Source organism: Coregonus lavaretus (assembly GCF_964263955.1).
Source record: "Coregonus lavaretus genome assembly, contig: HAP1_SCAFFOLD_2059, whole genome shotgun sequence".
NCBI classification, from domain to species: domain Eukaryota; kingdom Metazoa; phylum Chordata; class Actinopteri; order Salmoniformes; family Salmonidae; genus Coregonus; species Coregonus lavaretus.
In genome coordinates, this window is record NW_028157336.1 from 55,334 (window position 1) to 79,942 (window position 24,609).

The 24,609-nt window shown below is 43.1% G+C and overlaps 1 protein-coding gene across 1 annotated transcript in view; it reads right to left on the minus strand.

Moving 5' to 3' along the window:
* The window catches only part of LOC311125525 (polycomb protein suz12-A-like), a 42,638-nt gene extending 18,713 nt beyond the window's left edge, over positions 1-23,925 (minus strand). Inside the window, exons 1-9 of the mRNA XM_084199562.1 lie at positions 23,685-23,925; positions 21,036-21,082; positions 20,755-20,819; positions 13,923-13,991; positions 13,553-13,602; positions 12,812-12,897; positions 12,382-12,625; positions 11,517-11,616; positions 10,989-11,094 (exon numbers count right to left, since the gene is read on the minus strand). Coding sequence (XP_084055688.1) covers positions 10,989-11,094; positions 11,517-11,616; positions 12,382-12,625; positions 12,812-12,897; positions 13,553-13,602; positions 13,923-13,991; positions 20,755-20,819; positions 21,036-21,082; positions 23,685-23,886 — 969 coding nt within the window. The 5' untranslated portion in view covers positions 23,887-23,925. The remainder of the gene's footprint in view (positions 1-10,988; positions 11,095-11,516; positions 11,617-12,381; positions 12,626-12,811; positions 12,898-13,552; positions 13,603-13,922; positions 13,992-20,754; positions 20,820-21,035; positions 21,083-23,684) is intronic.
* Between the last annotated feature and the right edge of the window lie 684 nt (positions 23,926-24,609).

Here is a 24,609-nt window from a genome sequence, read left to right on the forward strand (position 1 = left end):
CATCACATTCATTTTTTTTATTTTACCTTTATTTAACCAGGAAAGGCTCATTGATATTTGAAATCTGTTTTTCAAGAGCGTCCTGACCAAGATGGGCAGCACCAAGTCATTACACAATTACAGACAGACAACATGAAAAACAACAAGTCATCTAGTAAACATCCATAGAAATCACAGGAGCATAACAACATCATAAAACAGCAATTTAAAAACATTGACAGGTCAAGGAATCAGCCTCAAAATCCTTCATCAATGATTTAAAAACACCAAATCGGGACAAGTTCTTCCAGTTTAAAAGTATGTTGTAAGGCGTTCCAAAGCTGATGGCACAGAGTACATAAAAGCCCTTTTACCAAATTCAGTTCAGACATTTGGAACAGTTAGCAGGATAAAGTCCTGCCAACGAAGGGAGTACCCACCACATTTCTGAAGAATAAAAATGCCCAGATAAAATGGTAGTAAACCCAAAAATGGCTTTGTAAATAAAAGGATACCAGTGACTGAGCCTACGAGTGACTAGAGAAGGCCAGCCAACCCTGGTATATAAAGTGCAGTGGTGCGTAAGGGTTTTGCAATTTAAAATAAATCTCAATGCTCCATGATAAACGGTGTCAATTGATCTCAAACACTGAGAGGAAGCGTTCATATATAACATATCTCCATAGTCTAGTATAGGCATAAATGTAGCCAACACTAGCCTCCTCCTGGCTTCAAAAGAAAAACAGGCCTTATTCCTAAAATAAAATCCCAACTTCAGCTTCAATTTTTTTGTAAATTGTTGAATATGCAATTTTTAAAAAGAGAGGCTGTCGTCAATTAAAATTCCAAGAAATGTATACGAGGTTGCAGCCTCAATCTCATTGCCCTGACAGGTAGTAATAGGTGAAAGGTTCAGAGGTCTGTTTCTTGCTTTAGAAAACACCATTAGTTTAGTTGTCAGCGTTGAGGATAAGCTTCAATTGACAAGGTATGTTGAACAGAATAAAAAGCAGTTTGCAAGTTCTGGAAAGCTTTTGCGAGAGACCAGGCACAACAATAAATAACAGTAGCATCAGCATAAAAGTGAAGTTGCGCATTTTGCAGATTTTTGTCTAAATTATTTATATAAATAGTGAATTAGAGGGGACCAAGTACAGAGCCCTGGGGCACACCATTACAGACAGAGGGGACCAAGTACAGAGCCCTGGGGCACACCATTACAGACAGAGGGGACCAAGTACAGAGCCCTGGGGCACACCATTACAGACAGAGGGGACCAAGTACAGAGCCCTGGGGCACACCATTACAGACAGAGGGGACCAAGTACAGAGCCCTGGGGCACACCATTACAGACAGAGGGGACCAAGTACAGAGCCCTGGGGCACACCATTACAGACAGAGGGGACCAAGTACAGAGCCCTGGGGCACACCATTACAGACAGAGGGGACCAAGTACAGAGCCCTGGGGCACACCATTACAGACAGAGGGGACCAAGTACAGAGCCCTGGGGCACACCATTACAGACAGAGGGGACCAAGTACAGAGCCCTGGGGCACACCATTACAGACAGAGGGGACCAAGTACAGAGCCCTGGGGCACACCATTACAGACAGAGGGGACCAAGTACAGAGCCCTGGGGCACACCATTACAGACAGAGGGGACCAAGTACAGAGCCCTGGGGCACACCATTACAGACAGACCATTTAACAGAGCTGAGCCCATCAAATTGAGTGCACTGAGTTCTAGCAGACAGATAGTGAGCAAACCATGCAACTGCATGCTCCGAAAGACCTACACTCGACAATCTCTGCCTCAGTATAGCATGATCAACTGTATCAAAAGCCTTAGAGAGATCAATAAAAAGTGAGAGACAGTGCTGTTTTTTGTCAAGGGCTTCAGTGATATCATTTAAAACCTTCATGGCTGCTGTAATTGTGCTATACTTTTTCCTGAAGCCGATTAGTACATTGATAAAACTATTTTAGCTGTTCACTAACAAGGATTTCAAGGATTTTTAAACTAGGGGTGACAGCTTTGAGATTGGCCTATAATTACTTAAAAGAGTTGGATCTCCCCCTTTTAAAAGTGGTAGGACAAATGCGGATTTCCAGATCCTTGGAATTTCATTATATTCCAGGGTTAGATTGAACAGATATGTAAGTGGTTCAGCTATAAAATCATCTGCCAGTTTTAAAAAGCAGGGATCAAGAAGATCAGGACCTGCAGGCTTTCTCTGATCTAAGGATTTCAGGGCTTTACAGTGAGGGAAAAAAGTATTTGATCCCCTGCTGATTTTGTACGTTTGCCCACTGACAAAGAAATGATCAGTCTATAATTTTAAATGGTAGGTTTATTTGAACAGTGAGAGACAGAATAACAACAACAAAATCCAGATAAATGCATGTCAAAAATGTTATAAATTGATTTGCATTTTAATGAGGGAAATAAGTATTTGACCCCTCTGCAAAACATGACTTAGTACTTGGTGGCCAAACCCTTGTTGGCAATCACAGAGGTCAGATGTTTCTTGTAGTTGGCCACCAGGTTTGCACACATCTCAGGAGGGATTTAGTCTCAATCCTCTTTGCAGATCTTCTCCAAGTCATTAAGGTTTCGAGGCTGACGTTTGGCAACTCGAACCTTCAGCTCCCTCCACAGATATTCTATGGGATTAAGGTCTGGAGACTGGCTAGGCCACTCCAGGACCTTAATGTGCTTCTTCTTGAGCCACTCCTTTGTTGCCTTGGCCGTGTGTTTTGGGTCATTGTCATGCTGGAATACCCATCCACGACCCATTTTCAATGCCCTGGCTGAGGGAAGGAGGTTCTCACCCAAGATTTGACAGTACATGGCCCCGTCCATCGTCCCTTTGATGCGGTGAAGTTGTCCTGTCCCCTTAGCAGAAAACCACCCCCAAAGCATAATGTTTCCACGGTGGGGATGGTGTTCTTAGGGTCATAGGCAGCATTCCTCCTCCTCCAAACACGGCGAGTTGAGTTGATGCCAAAAGAGCTCCATTTTGGTCTCATCTGACCACAACACTTTCACCCAGTTCTCCTCTGAATCATTCAGATTTTTATTTTTTTATTTCACCTTTATTTAACCAGGTAAGCCAGTTGAGAACAGGTTCTCATTTACAACTGCGACCTGGCCAAGATAAAGCAAAGTAGTGCAATAAAAAACAACACAGAGTTACATATGGGGTAAAAAAAACAAAGTCAGAAATACAACAGAAAATATATATACAGTGTGTGCAAATGTAGCAAGTTATGGAGGTAAGGCAATAAATAGGCTATAGTGCAGAATAATTACAATAGTATTAACACTGGAATGCTAGATGTGCAAGAGATGATGTGCAAATAGAGATACTGGGGTGCAAAAGAGCAAAATAAATAACAATATAGGGATGAGGTAGTTGGGTGGGCTAATTTCAGATGGGCTGTGTACAGGTGCAGTGATCGGTAAGGTGCTCTGACAACTGATGCTTAAGGTTATTGAGGGAGATAAGAGTCTCCAGCTTCAGAGATTTTTGCAATTCGTTCCAGTCATTGGCAGCAGAGAACTGGAAGGAATGGCGGCCAAAGGAGGTGTTGGCTTTGGGAATGACCAGTGAGATATACCTGCTGGAGCGCAGACTACGGGTGGGTGCTGCTATGGTGACCAATGAGCTAAGATAAGGCGGGGATTTGCCTAGCAGTGATTTATAGATGGCCTGGAGCCAGTGGGTTTGACGACGAACATGTAGTGAGGACCAGCCAACAAGAGCGTACAGGTCACAGTGGTGGGTAGTGTATGGGGCTTTGGAGACAAAACGGATGGCACTGTGATAGACTACATCCAATTTGCTGAGTAGAGTGTTGGAGGCTATTTTGTAAATGACATCGCCGAAGTCAAGGATCGGTAGGATAGTCAGTTTTACGAGGGCATGTTTGGCAGCATGAGTGAAGGAGGCTTTGTTGCGAAATAGGAAGCCGATTCTAGATTTAACTTTGGATTGGAGATTCTTTATGTGAGTCTGGAAGTTGAGTTTACAGTCTAACCAGACACCTAGATATTTGTAGTTGTCCACATACTCTAGGTCAGACCCGTCGAGAGTGATGATTCTAGTCGGGTGGGCGGGTGCTAGCAGCGTTCGATTGAAAAGCATGCATTTAGTTTTACTAGTGTTTAAGAGCAGTTGAAGGCTACTGAAGGATTGTTGTATGGCATTGAAGCTCGTTTGGAGGTTTGTTAACACAGTGTCCAATGAAGGGCCAGATGTATACAAAATGGTGTCGTCTGCGTAGAGGTGGATCTGAGAGTCACCAGCAGCAAGAGCGACATCATTGATATACACGGAGAAAAGTGTCGGCCCAAGAATTGAACCCTGTGGCACCCCCATAGAGACTGCCATAGGTCCAGACAACAGGCCCTCCGATTTGACACACTGAACTCTATCTGAGAAGTAGTTGGTGAACCAGGCGAGGCAGTCATTTGAGAAACCAAGGCTATTTAGTCTGCCAATAAGAATGCGGTGGTTGACAGAGTCGAAAGCCTTGGCCAGGTCGATGAAGACGGCTGCACAGTACTGTCTATTATCAATCGTGGTTATAATATCGTTTAGGACCTTGAGCGTGGCTGAAGTGCACCCGTGACCAGCTCGGAAACCGGATTGCATAGCGGAGAAGGTACGGTGGTATTCGAAATGGTCGATGATCTGTTTGTTAACTTGGCTTTCGAATACTTTCGAAAGGCAGGGCAGGATGGATATAGGTCTGTAGCAGTTTGGATCTAGAGTGTCACCCCCTTTGAAGAGGGGGATGACCGCGGCAGCTTTCCAATCTCTGGGGATCTCAGACGTTATGAAAGAGAGGTTGAACAGACTAGTAATAGGGGTTGCGACAATTTCGGCGGCTAGTTTTAGAAAGAAAGGGTCCAGATTGTCTAGCCCAGCTGATTTGTAGGGGTCCAGATTTTGCAGCGCTTTCAAAACATCAGCTGTCTGAATGTGTGAAGGAGAAGCGGGGGGGGCATGGGCAAGTTGCAGCAGAGGGTGCAGAGTTGGTGGCCGGGTTAGTGGTAGCCAGATGGAAAGCATGGCCAGCTGTAGCAAAATGCTTGTTGAAATTCTCGATTATTGTAGATTTATCGGTGGTGATAGTGTTTCCTAGCCTCAGTGCAGTGGGCAGCTGGGAGGAAGTGCTCTTATTCTCCATGGACTTTACAGTGTCCCAAAACCTTTTGGAGTTAGTGCTACAGGATGCAAATTTCTGTTTGAAAAAGTTAGCCTTTGCTTTCCTGACTGCTTGTGTATATTGGTTCCTAACTTCCCTGAAAAGTTGCATATCGCGGGGGCTATTTGATGCTAATGCTGTACGCCACAGGATGTTTTTGTGCTGGTCAAGGGCAGTCAAGTCTGAGGAGAACCAGGGGCTATATCGGTTCTTAGTTCTGTATTTTTTGAATGGGGCATGTTTATTTAAGATTGAGAGGAAATTACTTTTAAGGAACAACCAGGCATCCTCTACTGACGGAATGAGATCTATATCCATCCAGGATACCTGGGCCAGGTCAATTAGGAAGGCCTGCTCGCTAAAGTGTTTTAGGGAGCATTTGACAGTGATGAGGGGTGGTCGTTTGACCGCGGACCCGTTACGGACGCAGGCAATAAGGCAGTGATCGCAGAGATCCTGGTTGAAGACAGCTGAGGTGTATTTAGAGGGTATGTTAGTCAGGATGATATCTATGAGGGTACCCATGTTTACGGATTTAGGGTTGTACCTGGTAGGTTCGTTGATAATTTGCGTGAGATTGAGGGCATCTAGTTTGGATTGTAGGATGGCCGGGGTATTAAGCATATCCCAATTTAGGTCACCAAGCAGTACGAACTCTGAGGATAAATGGGGGGCAATCAATTCACATATGGTGTCCAGGGCACAGCTGGGGGCTGAGGGGGGTCTGTAGCAAGCGGCAACAGTGAGAGACTTATTTCTGGAAAGGTGGATTTTTAGAAGTAGAAGCTCAAACTGTTTGGGCACAGACCTGGATAGTATGATGGAGCTCTGCAGGCTATCTCTACAGTAGATTGCAACTCCACCCCCTTTGGCAGTTCTATCTAGCCGGAAAATGTTATAGTTGGGGATGGAAATTTCAGAATTTTTGGTGGCCTTCCTGAGCCAGGATTCAGACACTGCTAGAACATCAGGGTTGGCAGAGTGTGCTAACGCAGTGAATAACTCAAACTTAGGAAGTAGACTTCTGATATTTATGTGCAAGAAACCAAGACTTTTGCGATTACAGAAGTCATCAAATGATAGCTCCTGGGGAGTAGGAGTGATACTGGGGGCTACAGGGCCTGGGTTAGCCTCTACATCACCAGAGGAACAGAGGAGGACTAGAATAAGGATACGGCTAAAGGCTTTAAGAACTGGTCTTCTAGTGCGTTGGGTTCATTGGCAAACTTCAGACGGGCATGTATATGTGCTTTCTTGAGCAGGGGGACCTTGCAGCAACAGAGTCCTTCAATACACATGACGGTAATTCATTAACATTACTGTTACCAGACAGACTTAATAGCCTTCCAAAACTTTCTAGGGTCATTCAGGTTATCAGCAGTAACAGACATAAAATATTCAGACTTGGCCTTCCTGAGAAGAGAAGAACACCTGTTTCGTAGCTGCCTAAAAAGAAGCCAATCAGCATCAGAACATCAGTTTCTTGCTTTAGCCCAGGCTAGATTACGTTTGTGAATAATACAGGACAGCTCAGAAGAAAACCATGGATTATATCCCGCCCTTTAACTCTAAACCTGTGGAATGGGGCATGTTTGTTTACTATTTGGAAAAAACACATAATGAAAGAACTTCAAGGCAGTTTCCACATCAGGAATAAGCTCAATCTTGCTCCAGTCAAAATAAAACAAATCATGAAAGAAAGCCTGCTCATTAAAACTCAATATTTCTCTTACGAATAAAGCGTGGGTTTGTTTTGGGTACCTTAGTATTTCTAATAGCAACAACAGCACAGTGGTCACTTAAATCATTACAGAACACACCAACCGCAGAATATTTATGTGGAACATTTGTCAATATCAAATCAAATCACGGTAGATTTCTCTGGACATTTGAGATTTGGGCGGGTGGGTGAATTAATCAACTGGGTACGATTCATAGAATTACAATACATTTTTTAAATCAGACGCCGGCTTTAACCAACACCAGTTGAGCTCACCAATCAAGATAATTTCATTGTAAAGAAGTTTAGACATAAAGTGCATCAGAAAAGACAATGCATCACCGAGAGCAGAGGGGGGGGGGGGGGTCTATAACAGCCAATCACAGTTATAGAGAGACCCTTTGAAACCTCAAGATTAAAAGCAAGAAATTCCAACTGTTTACAAATAGTTTCAGACTTTGGCACACTTACAAGGAATTTAGTCTTTACGTATATAGCCACACCCCCACGTTTCTTAACTCGATCAGTGCGATACACATTATAACCATTTATTAAAATATCCTTATCAAGAACAGACTTGCTGAGCCAGGTTTAATTGATGAGAAGTGAGAACATGGAGCAGAGGCACACAGCAGAGAATCGTTGCTGAGTGGGTGGGGGGCAGCAGTTTTATTTTACCTTTATTTAACCAGGTAAACCAGTTGAGAACAAGTTCTCATTTACAACTGCGACCTGGCCAAGATAAAGCAAAGCAGTGCGATAAAAACAACAACACAGAGTTACATATGGGGTAAAACAAAACAAAGTCAAAAATACAACAGAAATAAATATATATATACAGTGTGTGCAAATGTAGCAAGTTAAGGAGGTAAGGCAATAAATAGGCTATAGTGCAAAATAATTACAATTAGTATTAACACTGGAATGATAGATGTGCAAGAGATGATGTGCAAATAGAGATACTGGGGTACAAATGAGCAAAATAAATAACAATATAGGGATGAGGTAGTTGGGCGGGCTAATTTCAGATGGGCTGTGTACAGGTGCAGTGGTCCTCTGTAGCTCAACTGGTAGAGCACGGCGCTTGTAACGCCAAGGTAGTGGGTTCGATCCCCGGGACCACCCATACACAAAAAAAAAAAAAAAAAAAAATGTATGCACGCATGACTGTAAGTCGCTTTGGATAAAAGCGTCTGCTAAATGGCATATTATTATTATTATTATCGGTAAGGTGCTCTGACAACTGATGCTTAAAGTTAGTGAGGGAGATAAGGGTCTCCAGCTTCAGAGATTTTTGCAATTTGTTCCAGTCATTGGCAGCAGAGAACTGGAAGGAATGGCGGCCAAAGGAGGTGTTGGCTTTGGGGATGACCAGTGAGATATACCTGCTGGAGCGCATACTACGGGTGGGTGTTGCTATGGTGACCAATGAGCTAAGATAAGGCGGGGATTTGCCTAGCAGTGATTTATAGATAGCCTGGAGCCAGTGGGTTTGGCGACGAATATGTAGTGAGGACCAGCCAACAAGAGCGTACAGGTCACAGTGGTGGGTAGTATATGGGGCTTTGGAGACAAAACGGATGGCACTGTGAGACTACATCCAATTTGCTGAGTAGAGTGTTGGAGGCTATTTTGTAAATGACATCGCCGAAGTCAAGGATCGGTAGGATAGTCCGTTTTACGAGGGCATGTTTGGCAGCATGAGTGAAGGAGGCTTTGTTGCGAAATAGGAAACCGATTCTAGATTTAACTTTGGATTGGAGATTCTTAATGTGAGTCTGGAAGGAGAGTTTACAGTCTAACCAGACACCTAGATATTTGTAGTTGTCCACATACTCTAGGTCAGACCCGTCGAGAGTAGTGATTCTAGTCGGGTGGGTGGGTGCAAGCAGCGTTCGGTTGAAGAGCATGCATTTAGTTTTACTAGTGTTTAAGAGCAGTTGGATTTCTACTGAAGGAGTGTTGTATGGCATTGAAGCTCGTTTGGAGGTTTGTTAACACAGTGTCCAATGAAGGGCCAGATGTATACAAAATGGTGTCGTCTGCGTAGAGGTGGATCTGAGAGTCACCAGCAGCAAGAGCGACGTCATTGATATACACAGAGAAAAGAGTCGGCCCAAGAATTGAACCCTGTGATAGGTCCAGACAACAGGCCCTCCGATTTGACACATTGAACTCTATCTGAGAAGTAGTTGGTGAACCAGGCGAGGCAGTCATTTGAGAAACCAAGGCTATTTAGTCTGCCAATAAGAATGCGGTGGTTGACAGAGTCGAAAGCCTTGGCCAGGTCAATGAAAACGGCTGCACAGTACTGTCTATTATCGATCGCGGTTATAATATCGTTTAGGACCTTGAGCGTGGCTGAAGTGCACCCATGACCAGCTCGGAAACCGGATTGCATAGCGGAGAAGGTACGGTGGGATTCGAAATGGTCGGTGATCTGTTTGTTAACTTGGCATTCAAAAACTTTTGAAGGGTAGGATGGATATGGGTCTGTAACAGTTTGGATCTAGAGCGTCACCCCCTTTGAAGAGGGGGATGACCGCGGCAGCTTTCCAATCTCTGGGGATCTCAGACGTTACGAAAGAGAGGTTGAACAGGCTAGTAATAGGGGTTGCGACAATTTCGGCGGCTAGTTTTAGAAAGAAAGGGTCCAGATTGTCTAGCCCAGATGATTTGTAGGGGTCCAGATTTTGCAGCTCTTTCAGAACATCAGCTGTCTGGATTTGTGTGAAGGAGAAGCGGGGGGGGGCATGGGCAAGTTGCAGCGGAGGGTGCAGAGCTGGTGGCCGGGGTAGTGGTAGCCAGGTGGAAAGCATGGCCAGCCGTAGCAAAATGCTTGTTGAAATTCTCGATTGTAGATTTGTCGGTGGTGATAGTGTTTCCTAGCCTCAGTGCAGTGGGCAGCTGGGAGGAAGTGCTCTTATTTTACATGGACTTGACAGTGTCCCAAAACTTTTTGGAGTTAGTGCTACAGGATGCAAATTTCTGTTTGAAAAAGTTAGCCTTTGCTTTCCTAACTGCTTGTGTATATTGGTTCCTAACTTCCCTGAAAAGTTGCATATCGCGGGGGCTGTTTGATGCTAATGCAGTACGCCACAGGATGTTTTTGTGCTGGTCAAGGGCAGTCAAGTCTGAGGAGAACCAGGGGCTATATCTGTTCTTAGTTCTGTATTTTTTGAATGGGGCATGTTTATTTAAGATTGAGAGGAAATTACTTTTAAAGAACAACCAGGCATCCTCTACTGACGGAATGAGATCTATATCCATCCAGGATACCTGGGCCAGGTCAATTAGGAAGGCCTGCTCGCTGAAGTGTTTTTGGGAGCGTTTGACAGTGATGAGGGGTGGTCGTTTGACCGCGGACCCGTTACGGACGCAGGCAATAAGGCAGTGATCGCTGAGATCCTGGTTGAAGACAGCGGAGGTGTATTTAGAGGGTGATCCGTCTGGTAGGGATTCCAATAGATAGCACAGCCACAAAGTCATATTTGGATATATCGTAAAAGTAAATGAAAACAAAAAATTTGCTTTTTGGCCTTAATTTAAGGTTAGGGTTAGGCATAAGGTTAGCAGTGGGGTTAAGGTTAGGTTTAAAAATCACATTTTAAGAAGATCAATTGTAGAAATAGGCGGGGTTTATGACTGTGGCAACTAGTGACGGTCGTCTGGTAGGTAGCCAGGCGTGCGTAGATTAAACTGCATTGCCATCATAAGCAGGACCATATTGGAATTGTGAATTCACATCATTTTATGATTCATCGTTTAAACGATTTTAAAAAATGGCTGTTTAAACATTGTATATTTGTCACATCCCCATTTCAAAGGTAAGGATATTGAACTTATAAGATGCCCAACTATTGAACAGAGTAGTAGCTGGGTTTCTCTGTCTGGATCAAGGGCCATTCTGGGACTTTGGCTAATATACCGTATTTTTTTGCCCTGGTATCGTTTTGGTATCGAGTATCATCATACTAAACCTGGTATCGAAGTCTCAATTCTGGTATCGTGACAACACACACACACACACACACACACACACACACACACACACCTGTCAACCAACACACGTACCTTTCCATCCATGTTTGTTTCCCAGGTGGCTCTCTTCTTGTTGACAGGACAGTCCTCCATCTGCTGCATAGACACCTCATACTCCCCATCTAACAACTGGAGACGCCTGAAAAGACAGAGGGACATTGGCCGTCTTCGAGAGCTTCAAATCAGTGATGCCGAGTGGGCAAATCGTGACTGACTGACAAATAATGAGTCGTTTTTTGTGAAGCAAGGTGATTTCTAGATTATCAGCTGTAATGCAGTTGAGGTGGAACAAGCCCACAGTCTGCCAGAGAGGTGGAACAAGCCCACAGTCTGCCAGGGAGGTGGAACAAGCCCACAGTCTGCCAGGGAGGTGGAACAAGCCCACAGTCTGCCAGAGAGGTGGAGCAAGCCCACAGTTTAAGTCCAAGAATAGTAAACCAACTACAATTCAGAGAAGTGAGGACATTCTGCCGGTCCTCACTTGTAAAAAGCTATTTTAGGGTTAGGGGTTAGAGGACTGTGTGTGTGTGTGTGTGTGCGAGAGAGAAAGAGTGTGTGTACCTGTTCTTATCAAACACAGTCATCTGAGCTACGAACGTTGTTTCTCCCACTTCTTCTTCTCTGACGGTGGAGCTTCTCTTCTTCCTGTTACACACATCCTCTGTAACAATACATGGCTGGGGTTAACACACACATCCTCTGTAACAATACAAGCCTGGGGTTAACACACACATCCTCTGTAACAATACAAGCCTGGGGTTAACACACACATCCTCTGTAACAATACAAGCCTGGGGTTAACACACACATCCTCTGTAACAATACAAGCCTGGGGTTAACACACACATCCTCTGTAACAATACAAGCCTGGGGTTAACACACACATCCTCTGTAACAATACAAGCCTGGGGTTAACACACACATCCTCTGTAACAATACAAGCCTGGGGTTAACACACACATCCTCTGTAACAATACAAGCCTGGGGTTAACACACACATCCTCTGTAACAATACAAGCCTGGGGTTAACACACACATCCTCTGTAACAATACATGCCTGGGGTTAACACACACATCCTCTGTAACAATACAAGCCTGGGGTTAACACACACATCCTCTGTAACAATACAAGCCTGGGGTTAACACACACATCCTCTGTAACAATACATGCCTGGGGTTAACACACACATCCTCTGTAACAATACAAGCCTGGGGTTAACACACACATCCTCTGTAACAATACAAGCCTGGGGTTAACACACACATCCTCTGTAACAATACAAGCCTGGGGTTAACACACACATCCTCTGTAACAATACATGCCTGGGGTTAACACACACATCCTCTGTAACAATACAAGCCTGGGGTTAACAAGCCTGGGGTTAATATACATACACGTAGTGACTACCTCCAGCGCTAAACCTACCTATGTTCTCATTGGTCTGTCCATTGACCAGTCCGTTGTGCTGCGTCCTGCCTGGTCCTGACACTCTGAACAACAGGGAGTAGGACTTGACCGTATGGATGCTGCTGGCTTCAAACTCACTACTGGACACCACCAGAGAAGGACAGGAGCCTGGCTTGGCCTGACTGCTGGGAGTGCTGCTGTCTGGGTTCAGAGGCACCTGCTTCTTCCCTGTAGGGACCTGCTTCACTGGACAGCTCACATCCTAGAGGGGGAGAGAACGGGGAGTGGAAATGTGTACCAGAGAGAGAGAGAGAAAAAGAGAAAAAGAGAGGATGAGAGAGAGAGAGAGAGAGAGAGAGAGAGAGAGAGAGAGAGAGAGGTAAAAGGAGAGAAGATGCACACATTTCCATTTGACTCATTTAGCTGATGCTCACACACACCCTCTTACCTTCCTCTTCTTGTGACAGACTTTAACCAGCAGCACCTCTAGAGAAACAGAGTTCTGCTTATTCTCAGAGTCTACTGATGACTTCTCTGTAGAGGAAGAAGACATTAACAATCAGGACTAAAGGGAATAATGTATGAAAATGTATACACTCACTAACTGTAAGTCGCTCTGGATAAGAGCGTCTGCTAAATGACTAAAATGTAAAAAATGTAAAATGAATAATAAGAGGGTAACAATCAGGATTTAAACTAATAACGTGCATTTGGTATCTGATGAAATTTATATTTTCCATCATACCTACAAACATCAGGTTAAACACTTACCAACTATCCTCCCTGCAAACATCAAGTTAAACACTTACCAACTATCCTCCCTGCAAACATCAAGTTAAACACTTACCAACTATCCTCCCTGCAAACATCAAGTTAAACACTTACCAACTATCCTCCCTGCAAACATCAAGTTAAACACTTACCAACTATCCTCCCTGCAAACATCAAGTTAAACACTTACCAACTATCCTCCCTGCAAACATCAAGTTAAACACTTACCAACTATCCTCCCTGCAAACATCAAGTTAAACACTTACCAACTATCCTCCCTGCAAACATCAAGTTAAACACTTACCAACTATCCTCCCTGCAAACATCAAGTTAAACACTTACCAACTATCCTCCCTGCAAACATCAAGTTAAACACTTACCAACTATCCTCCCTGCAAACATCAAGTTAAACACTTACCAACTTTATGAAAGAACCCAGTGAAGGTGAGTTGTAGGTGTGAAGCCAGGCTGGGGACAAAGTTATGAAAGAGTTACCAAAGAGTTACAAAAAAGAGCTTAGATCTGATTCTTTCAGGTGTGAATGGCTTTTTTGGGACTATCGATATCAAGCACCTTTTGGAGTTCAAGGAATAATCCACTCAAAAACGATATTTTGGTATTTTACCCATTGATATAGCCCCAACATTTTTTGCATGTCAACGGTCAAGTTCAGGACATAGGCCTAGAACGTTCAAGAAGCAAAGTGTAGCATGCCACATCATCACCGTATCAACAGTGGACTAATGGAAAAAGACCAGAAGATACTGAAGGGTTCTGTGTGTGTTTACCTGTGTGCCCTCTGCTCAGCCCTCTTCTTCTCCACTCTGTACAGCAGGTGATCCACCCTGGAGGACTTCCTGACCCCCCCAGAGAACCCTCAGGGTTAATAGAGACAGGACACACTGGGGATTTAGACTGCACTTCTGAGGCTTGAACCTCCTTCACTACACTTCTCCCAAAGTATGTACTTGTCTTGCATACTCCCCGTCAAGGATTTAACCATGTTGGAAACTGCCCCACCCAGTGCTCCTACAACCATCCAATGATTTGAAAACCATGACAGGGAGTGCACAAGTGGGAGAATCAGAACACACATCACCATTAAATGCAGATAAATATCATTTAAAAAGTGAGGATGTATTCAACCCAATGGAGAAACTGGGCTGTGTAGGGCTTTAAACTCGTACCCGTATACAGGTTGAAAATGGCAGATTTGGACACTGATAAGCATCTAAATTGGAACACAGCGGCTGTACAGTAACATGCTATACATGACGTCAGAGCTCAGTGGCTGGACAGTAACATGCTATACATGACGTCAGAGCTCAGCGGCTGTACAGTAACGTGCTATACATGACGTCAGAGCTCAGCGGCTGTACAGTAACATGCTATACATGACGTCAGAGCTCAGCGGCTGTACAGTAACATGCTATACATGACGTCAGAGCTCAGCGGCTGTACAGTAACATGCTATACATGACGTCAGAGCTCAGCGGCTGTACAGTAACGTGCTATACATGACGTCAGAGCTCAGCGGCTGTACAGTAACATGCTATACATGACGTCAGAGCTCAGCGGCTGTACAGTAACACGCTATACATGACGTCAGAGCTCAGTGGCTGTACAGTAACATGCTATACATGACGTCAGAGCTCAGCGGCTGTACAGTAACATGCTATACATGACGTCAGAGCTCAGCGGCTGTACAGTAACATGCTATACATGACGTCAGAGCTCAGCGGCTGTACAGTAACATGCTATACATGACGTCAGAGCTCAGCGGCTGTACAGTAACGTGCTATACATGACGTCAGAGCTCAGCGGCTGTACAGTAACATGCTATACATGACGTCAGAGCTCAGCGGCTGTACAGTAACACGCTATACATGACGTCAGAGCTCAGTGGCTGTACAGTAACATGCTATACATGACGTCAGAGCTCAGCGGCTGTACAGTAACATGCTATACATGACGTCAGAGCTCAGCGGCTGTACAGTAACATGCTATACATGACGTCAGAGCTCAGCGGCTGTACAGTAACATGCTATACATGACGTCAGAGCTCAGCGGCTGGACAGTAACATGCTATACATGACGTCAGACCTCTGGCTCTGTGCTTCACAGCTCTGTATTGGTTTTGACTGACAGCCGTTCTGAACTTCAGCACCGCACGTGACAACAAGTTGCCCCCCCATCCCTCCCGCTAATGTTGTTGACTGAGTGAGGGAAATGCTGTAAATGAAGAGGACTCTATGTATTTAGAAAGAGGAGACGTTGAGGACTATAGTAAATACTGCTTTGATGTCATACCAGCAGCCAAACACCCACATTTCCACTTGACATTTCCATATCATATAACTCATGTCATATATAGTGTCAACGTTTATGATCACTACGTTTGATGTAAAGATCAAGATGACATGGCGTTATACCCTGGGTTGTTCTGAACAGAACGAGCCGGTTTGTCTACTGTGAAGAACATTATCCTCGGCACACCCACCTGAATGAGCTCAGGACTCCTTTCTATGCCAACCAAAATGACCATCTGTTTCCCTGAATTACCTTGTGAAAGCCTAACACTGTAATATCGTAGTTTATAACTTAGCTAGTCATGTTGGCAATAGAACAAGCTTTCAAATGATGCCCACCTGACCCAGATTGGGATTTATTAATGGACCATTTTTGAATTGTGTATACAACAGTAATTGTGTAAAGGCGGGGATGCAGGGCTGTGTTCCAAAAGAAAACTACTACAAGTGTCCTTGCTCTAGTTCCTCACCAGCACAGCTAGGAGAGCTCAAAACAGCACCTTATAGTTGAAGACTTTGAGTCATAAAAGTGCATTAGAATTAGTTAGGAACTTTGGAGAGGTGTGTGGCCACTTGGAGACACCAGTTAGTCCTCTCACTCAAATCCTTTACACATGTTGGTCTCATGTTGCACCTGCAACACATTTCCCAGGAATATTATCATGTTACTGAATGTATCCAGACTATTTCAGATTTCGTTATCAACAGATAACAAAAGTAAATGTAAAATGCACATAAAATCAACAGTGTAATGTTTGGATTCAGTCTTGTGTCAGGTGAACTGTTGTGTCCTCAACTTTGGTCTAATCATTTTCCCAGAACCTCCCAACTGTTCCCTTTCAATTTCTGCCATGGTTATGCATACACTTTTCATATTTATTCTGTAAGAAACATTTCAATTTAGCCTCCCTATCCATATAGGCCAATTCCCACGAGTGTAAAGGATTAAAGGAAAGATTCACCTATTTGGAAAGTTATTTTGTTTTTTGAGCGATGTTCTATCGATTCCCGGTGTCATTTCATGTTTTCATGTATATATCTTGCACTATTGCCGTTCACGTTGGGCAGAAATACAGCCGGTAGGTTACATTTCGCATCGTAGAGGAAAAACATTTGATTCTAGATATCACTATAATCAAGAAGAACTCAGGGCCCCAGATATCACTATAATCAAGAAGAACTCAGGGCCCCAGATTTCACTATAAATCAACCGATATGCAAAAAAGCTAAGATAACTAAACATACCATTTCTCATTTACATAGAGAAAGATATAGCCATTAGCCAACATGTACTACGTCTCATTACAGCAGACAAATGGTCCTGTGTGGCTCAATTAGGAAGAGTGCAGTGCTAGCAACAAGGTTGTTTTTCAACTGTTGTTTTCAATTCCCACAGGGATCACTGTTTTCAAGAGCATCAAATCTGTGATGATGCATTATGGTAAATTGTGACTGACTGATCTACTACTAATAATAATGAGTAGTTATATGATGCGAGGTGATTTGTAGATCAGTCAGTTGACAGTTGCCTGCACTGTTGACCAAGTCCATAGACACACAGATAATGTACAGTTGAAGTCGGAAGTTTACATACACCTTAGCCAAATACATTTAAACTCAGTTTTTCAAAATTCCTGACATTTAATCCTAGTAAAGATTCCATGTCTTAGGTCAGTTAGGATCAACACTTTATTTTAAGAATGTGAAATGTCAGAATAATTGTAGAGAGAATGATTTATTTCAGCTTTTATTTATTTCATCACATTCCCAGTGGGTCAGAAGTTTACATACACTCAATTAGTATTTGGTAGCATTGCCTTTAAAATTGTTTAACTTGGGTCAAACGTTTTGGGTAGCCTTCCACAAGCTTTCCACAATAAGTTGGGGGAATTTTGGCCCATTCCTCCTGACAGAGCTGGTGTAACTGAGTCAGGTTTGTAGGCCTCCTTGCTCGCACACGCTTTTTCAGTTCTGCCCACCACAAATCTTCTATAGGATTGAGGTCAGGGCTTTGTGATGGCCACTCCAATACCTTGACTTTGTTGTCCTTAAGCCATTTTGCCGCAACTTTGGAAGTATGCTTGGGGTCATTGTCCATTTGGAAGACCCATTTGCGACCAAGCTTTAACTTCCTGACTGATGTCTTGAGATGTTGCTTCAATATATCCACATAATTTTTCTTCCTCATGATGCCATCTATTTTGTGAAGTGCACCAGTCCCTCCTGCAGCAAAGCACCCCCACAGCATGACGCTGCCACCCCGTGCTTCACGGTTGGGATGGTGTTCTTCGGCTTGCAAGCTTCCCCCTTTTTCCTCGAAACACAACGATGGTCATTATGGCCAAACAGTTCTATTTTTGTTTCATCAGACCAGAGGACATTTCTCCAAAAAGTACGTTCTTTGTCCCCATGTGCAGTTGAAACCGTAGTCTGGCTTTTTTATGGCGGTTTTGGAGCAGTGGCTTCTTCCTTTCTGAGCGGCCTTTCAGGTTATGTCGATATAGGACTCATTTTACTGTGGATATAAATACTTTTGTACCTGTTTCCTCCAGCATCTTCACATGGTCCTTTGCTGTTGTTCTGGGATTGATTTGCACTTTTCGCACCAAAGTACTTTAATCTCTAGGACAGAACGCATCTCCTTCCTGAGCATTATGACCGCTGCGTGGTCCCATGGTGTTTATACTTGCGTACTATTGTTTGTACAGATGAACGTGGTACCTTCTGGCATTTGGAAATTGCTCCCAAGGATGAACCAGACTTGTGGAGGTCTACAATTTATTTTCTGAGGTCTTGGCTGATTTCTTTTGATTTTCCCATGATGTCAAGCAAAGAGGCACTGAGTTTGAAGGTATGCCTTGAAATACATCCACAGGTACACCTCCAATTGACTCAAATTATGTAAATTAGCCTATCAGAAGCTTCTAAAGCCATGACATCATTTTCTGGAATTTTCCAAGCTGTTTAAAAGCACAGTCAACTTAGTGTATGTAAACTTCTGACCCACTGGAATTGTGATACAGTGAATTACAGTGAGGGAAAAAATTATTTGATCCCCTGCTGATTTTGTACGTTTGCCCACTGACAAAGAAATTATCAGTCTATAATTTTAATGGTAGGTTTATTTGAACAGTGAGAGACTGAATAACAACAACAAAATCCAGAAAAACGCATGTCAAAAATGTTGATTTGCATTTTAGTGAAGGAAATAAGTATTTGACCCCCTCTCAATCAGAAAGATTTCTGGCTCCCAGGTGTCTTTTATACAGGTAACGAGCTGAGATTAGGAGCACACTCTTAAAGGGAGTGCTCCTAATCTCAGTTTGTTACCTGTATAAAACACACCTGTCCACAGACGCAATCGATCAATCAGATTCCAAACTCTCCACCATGGCCAAGACCAAAGAGCTCTCCAAGGATGTCAGGGACAAGATTGTAGACCTACACAAGGCTGTAATGGGCTACAAGACCATCGCCAAGCAGCTTGGTGAGAAGGTGACAACAGTCGGTGTGATTATTTGCAAACGGAAGAAACACAAAATAACTCTCAATCTCCCTCGGACTGGGGCTCCATGCAAGATCTCACCTTGTGGAGTTGCATTGATCATGAGAACGGTGAGGAATCAGCCCAGAACTACACGGGAGGATCTTGTCAATGATCTCAAGGCAGCTGGGACCATAGTCACCAAGAAAACAATAGGTAACACACTACGCCGTGAAGGACTGAAATCCTGCAGCGCCCGCAAGGTCCCCCTGCTCAAGAAGTCACATATACAGGCCCGTCTGAAGTTTGCCAATGAACATCTGAATGATTCAGAGGAGAACTGGGTGAAAGTGTTGTGGTCAGATGAGACCAAAATGGAGCTCTTTGGCATCAACTCAACTCGCCATGTTTGGAGGAGGAGGAATGCTGCCTATGACCCCAAGAACACCATCCCCACCGTCAAACATGGAGGTGGAAACATTATGCTTTGGGGGTGTTTTTCTGCTAAGGGGACAGGACAACTTCACCGCATCAGAGACGATGTACCGTCAAATCTTGGGTGAGAACCTCCTTCCCTCAGCCAGGGCATTGAAAATGGGTTGTGGATGGGTATTCCAGCATGACAATGACCCAAAACACACGGCCAAGGCAACAAAGGAGTGGCTCAAGAAGAAGCACATTAAGGTCCTGGAGTGGCCTAGCCAGTCTCCAGACCTTAATCCCATAGAATATCTGTGGAGGTAGCTGAAGGTTCGAGTTGCCAAACGTCAGCCTCGAAACCTTAATGACTTGGAGAAGATCTGCAAAGAGGAGTGGGACAAAATCCCTCCTTAGATGTGTGCAAACCTGGTGGCCAACTACAAGAAACATCTGACATCTGTGATTGCCAACAAGGGTTTTGCCACCAAGTACTAAGTCATGTTTTGCAGAGGGGTCAAATACTTATTTCCCTCATTAAAATGCAAATCAATTTATAACATTTTTGACATGAGTTTGTCTGGATTTTTTAGTTGTTATTCTGTCTCTCACTGTTCAAATAAACCTACCATTAAAATTATAGACTGATCATTTCTTTGTCAGTGGGCAAACGTACAAAATCAGCAGGGGATCAAATACTTTTTTCCCTCACTGTAAAGCCCTGAAATCCTTAGATCAGAGAAAGCCTGCAGGTCCTGATCTTCTTGATCCCTGCTTTTTAAAACTGGCAGCTGATTTCATAGCTGAACCACTTATATATCAAATACTTTTTTCCCTCACTGTGTAAGTGAAACAATCTGTCTGTAAACACTTTTTGGAAAAATGACTTGTGTCATGCACAAAGTAGCTGTCCTAACCGACTTGCCAAAACTATAGTTTGTTAACAAGAAATGTGTGGAGTGGTTGAAAAACGAGTTTTAAATAACTCCAACCTAAGTGTATGTAAACTTCCGACTTCAACTGTATACATTACGTCACTCAGTGAAATAGCAGGGGCTGCCCCCTCCTACACTATGCAGCCCCATGGCTGTAGGCCCTGTGCTAAGATTACAGCATACTGAACCACACACACACACACTCTCTCTCCCCTGCTGTAATCCAACAGGGTTTAACCCTACCAACTCTTCAGTTTCTGGGGTCGTCGGGTTCACTGTAATTACGTCACTGGTACACACGAACAGGTCTTAGTACTAAAAGCTTTAGGTTTTCCATTCTGCTGCTCATGTAGGCTATTTGAAGACTGGGACTCGTCTAACTGGGTCCATCAGTATGCTGAGAATGCCTAACATATCAATGGACCTTTTAAAAACATTCAACAGTTATAATCAACACCTTCATTCAGGTTTTTACCTTTTGGCGTTTGTTCTTGAGTTTCTGTGGGACATGTAGGTGAGGGTTCTGTGCAAAAATATGGGCTGAAAACCAACACAGGAAAAAACGATTAGAAATCTGCACATGCATCTTCTGCACCTTGACAGAAATGTCGCAACAGGTTGTCAATGCCAAAAAGAAGGAAATGATATCTAGTGGAAGTGTGCAGTGCATCAAATCTTTACCATCTTCAAACAGGCACACCATTAGAGGCCACAGACAGTAAAGAATGACAGGTGCTGAGAAGGCTTCCAACGTACCGCTATCAAGTTCCTGGTTCTGAGAAACCTGTAGATCTGGGTCGGTTCTGGAAACACAATAGACTGGTTCAACATTCATTAACTTCACAGTAAATTACATTGACAATAACATTATACTTAGGCAACAGACTATTTATCCTAGAGGGGCAATTATTGTTGGCTCCAAAAACAGACACTGGTTTAACATTCATTATCTTACGGTAAATTACTTTACATTGACAACAATATTATTCTCGTATAGTAGAGTACAGTGCAGTAAAGTAGAGTAGAGTTCAGTACAATAGAGTACAGTTCAGTACAGTAGAGTATAGTTAAGTATAGTATAGTTCAGTAGAGTAGAGTTCAGTACAGTATAGTTCCATAGAGTATAGTTCAGTACAAGTACATAAGAGTATAGTTCAGTATAGTAGAGTATAGTTCAGTATAGTTCAGTACAGTATAGTTCTGTATAGTACAGTACAGTGTACTCAACTTGTGTGCTCTACTGTATATCGTACTAAACTCTACTGTACAGAACTATACTTCTCTTTCCTGTACTCTACTGTGCTGTAATGTGCTGTCTAAACTTGTGAATCCAACTGTGGTTTGTGACTACTTTGATTTCCCATTGTAGCCAATTCAATTGCATAAATTCCGTGACCGATTTTTCTGAAATTCTGTTACCGATTTGATAACGGAATTTCGAGTCTTAATCACTTAATAATTAACACTAACTAATTGATGTGTGGGTTTTTGGTAACGGAATTTCATGGCACAAGGCAATGTTTCTTAAACTTACAGAAGGCAGAAACATTTCTCCAAAACTAAATATAAGTGTTGATATTAGTTGGCAGGGGTCTTTACTTCAACATTATTGTGTTTTAATTAGGGCTGTCAAAAATAGCGCGTTAACGACGTTAATTAGTTGTTTGCTGTTAATTACGTCAATTTTTTTAACGCATTTCACGCATGCGCAGTGTGACAAATTATTCAGGTCAGGAAAGTGGTTGGGAGCTAGAGGCGAGATGGAGCAAGGTGAGCAAAGTGGGCCTATTGACGGATTCAAATATAAAAAGAATGATGATGGTACAGTTAACAAGTACAAGGTTATTTGCAAGATTTGTAAGAAGGAGTTTCAATTTCACCGGAGCTGTTCAAGCTTGAAGTACCATGTCAACGCCAAACATGCGTTTGCTGGGCCGTCAGATTCAGCAAGTGGTTTGCGCCAGACCACGCTGAATGTTTGCAGGCAATTAAAAAAATCAACCTCAGATAATTTGACCAACACAATAGCAAAATGGATTGCAAAGGATTGTAGACCCATTAGCATTGTAGAAGACTCAGGTTTCCTTGATGTTTTGCAAGTGGCGTCTCAAGACTCATTCTATAAGCCACCGTCAAGAGCCACAGTTATGAAGAAAATCCACGAGCTCTATGAAAACGAAAAAGAAAAAAGGAAAGAGGTCTTGGCTCAAGTAAATCATATCGCCCTGACAGGAGACCATTGGACATCAGTGAGTAACAACAATTACCTCGGAGTAACTGCACATTTAATCAGTGACACGTGGGAACTGAAGTCTTTTGCGCTGACTATATTAAAAACTGAGGAGCGTCATTTTGCGGAGGCTTGTAAAGAACAGTTCCTGTCTGTTGCACGTGAGTGGGACATCGAGGGCAAGACTACAACCATTGGGACTGACAGTGCACGCAACATGGTTGCCGCAATTCGACTTACACGCTATGAACACATGAACTGTGTCGCTCACATGGTGCAGAGAAGTGTCACAGTGAGTCTTGCTGACAGCGGACTCACTGAAAATTATGTATCTGTGTCCTGTTATTTATCTTTTGGTATGCATTTCAGAAAAAAAATGGTTAGGATTCAGGTGTAATTGCAAATAGTGATTAATCATGATTAATCCACTGAAAATTCTGATTAATTTGATTAAAAATTTTAATCATTTGACAGCCCTAGTTTTAATGTATTTCTAATACCTTAAGACTTTTTCAGGTAGACGTTTTCTAAGACCCCTTTTCCATCTGTTTTACCAGAAATCCCCGTGTAGTTCAGTTGGTAGAGCATGGCGCTTGCAACGCCAGGGTTGTGGGTTCGTTTCCCACGGGGGGCCAGTATGAAACAATTTATGCACTCACCTAACTGTAAGTCCCAGAGCGTCTGCTAAATGACTAAAATGTAAATCAAAGCCTTTGCTTATTCATAATTTTTAGGATGGGAAATTGTTGTATCAAACGTATATACACACACACCTTAATTTTTCACAAATATAGACTCTTCACATGTTGTCAAACATATTTCAAATGCAGCACATGCTCATTTCTTAAAGTAGTTCTGGCACATGTCATCTCTTCAGATGAGGAAGTAAGCAAGCACGTGGTAGAATAAATTATCTAGCTACAAATCTAAAATAGGATCCGATTTCTCAGTATAATGATCATGTTGTCAGATGCTTTTAACTTGACGTCTTTCTGGTGAAATGTAGTTATAATTTTGTTGAAATAATGATGGCTCACAATCACAAGGGACACTTCTATATAGGCTAGATTAAATAGAGATGGTTATATAGTAGATTGGTATTTACAAGCAATCTAGCTATATAAAGATAACTAATCATGCAACAACATTATACGACGACAATGACAGCAACTCACTTTCAAATGCCTGCAAGAACAACTCATGGTCGGCTTGAACCAGTTCCATTTTCGGTTTCTTGGCTGCGGGCACCACAACTGCAGTTGTTTGGTGGCCGTAGACACTGCCGTTCGCTCTGCCGCCACCGGTACCACAATAGCCCACAACGGGACCCGATACGTTGTTGTCGCCGCCAGAAGAACCGTGCTTCTGGGGAGCCATGGCCCAGGAAATAAAAAGTGTCACAGGTGTATTCCAAATATAAAAAATATAGAAACTCAAGTCCTTTGTCAAAACAAAGAGAGCACCAACAACGAGCAAGCTGAAGCTAGCCAGCCGATATTAGCCAGCTATCTTCTTCTTGTCAATTTCATTGAATTAACATTAGACTTGTTGTATCAATGCATTGTTTGTCAGCTACAGTTGTTGATTGGCTAGAAAACAGTTTGTCCGAGAAACAAATTCGATTAAATCGCAAGGAAATGAGAGAAGTTAGCAAGCACCTGGCACGTCCACCTAGCTATGTTTCCTACTGAACATCAAATAGCTAACGTTAGCTAGTTATGCTGTAGATATCACAGCAAATAAGGTGAGTTCGAAAGATGTCATGAAAGAATGCTATGTCGGCTTGGTAAAGCTACAAAACTCTACGCAAATGAACCATTTAGTGCAATTTTCCTGAGAGCATCTACGGAATAGTCAAATTGACCGTTTCTTTTTTTTTTTTTTCACATAGGCATAAACTCCCTGAACTCAACAATTCAAACGGTGACTTAAAAGCAACCGCCCCCACATATCCTAGCCGAATTAGAGGCGTTGTTTAGAGAAGTGAGAGTTGTGATTGGTGCGAATCATCACGGGTCTGCGGATGACGTTCGGTAGAGAAGCTTTTGCCGCTCACGCGCAGTCGTCACTAGTTACCACAGCCACAAAGTCAGAAGGCCC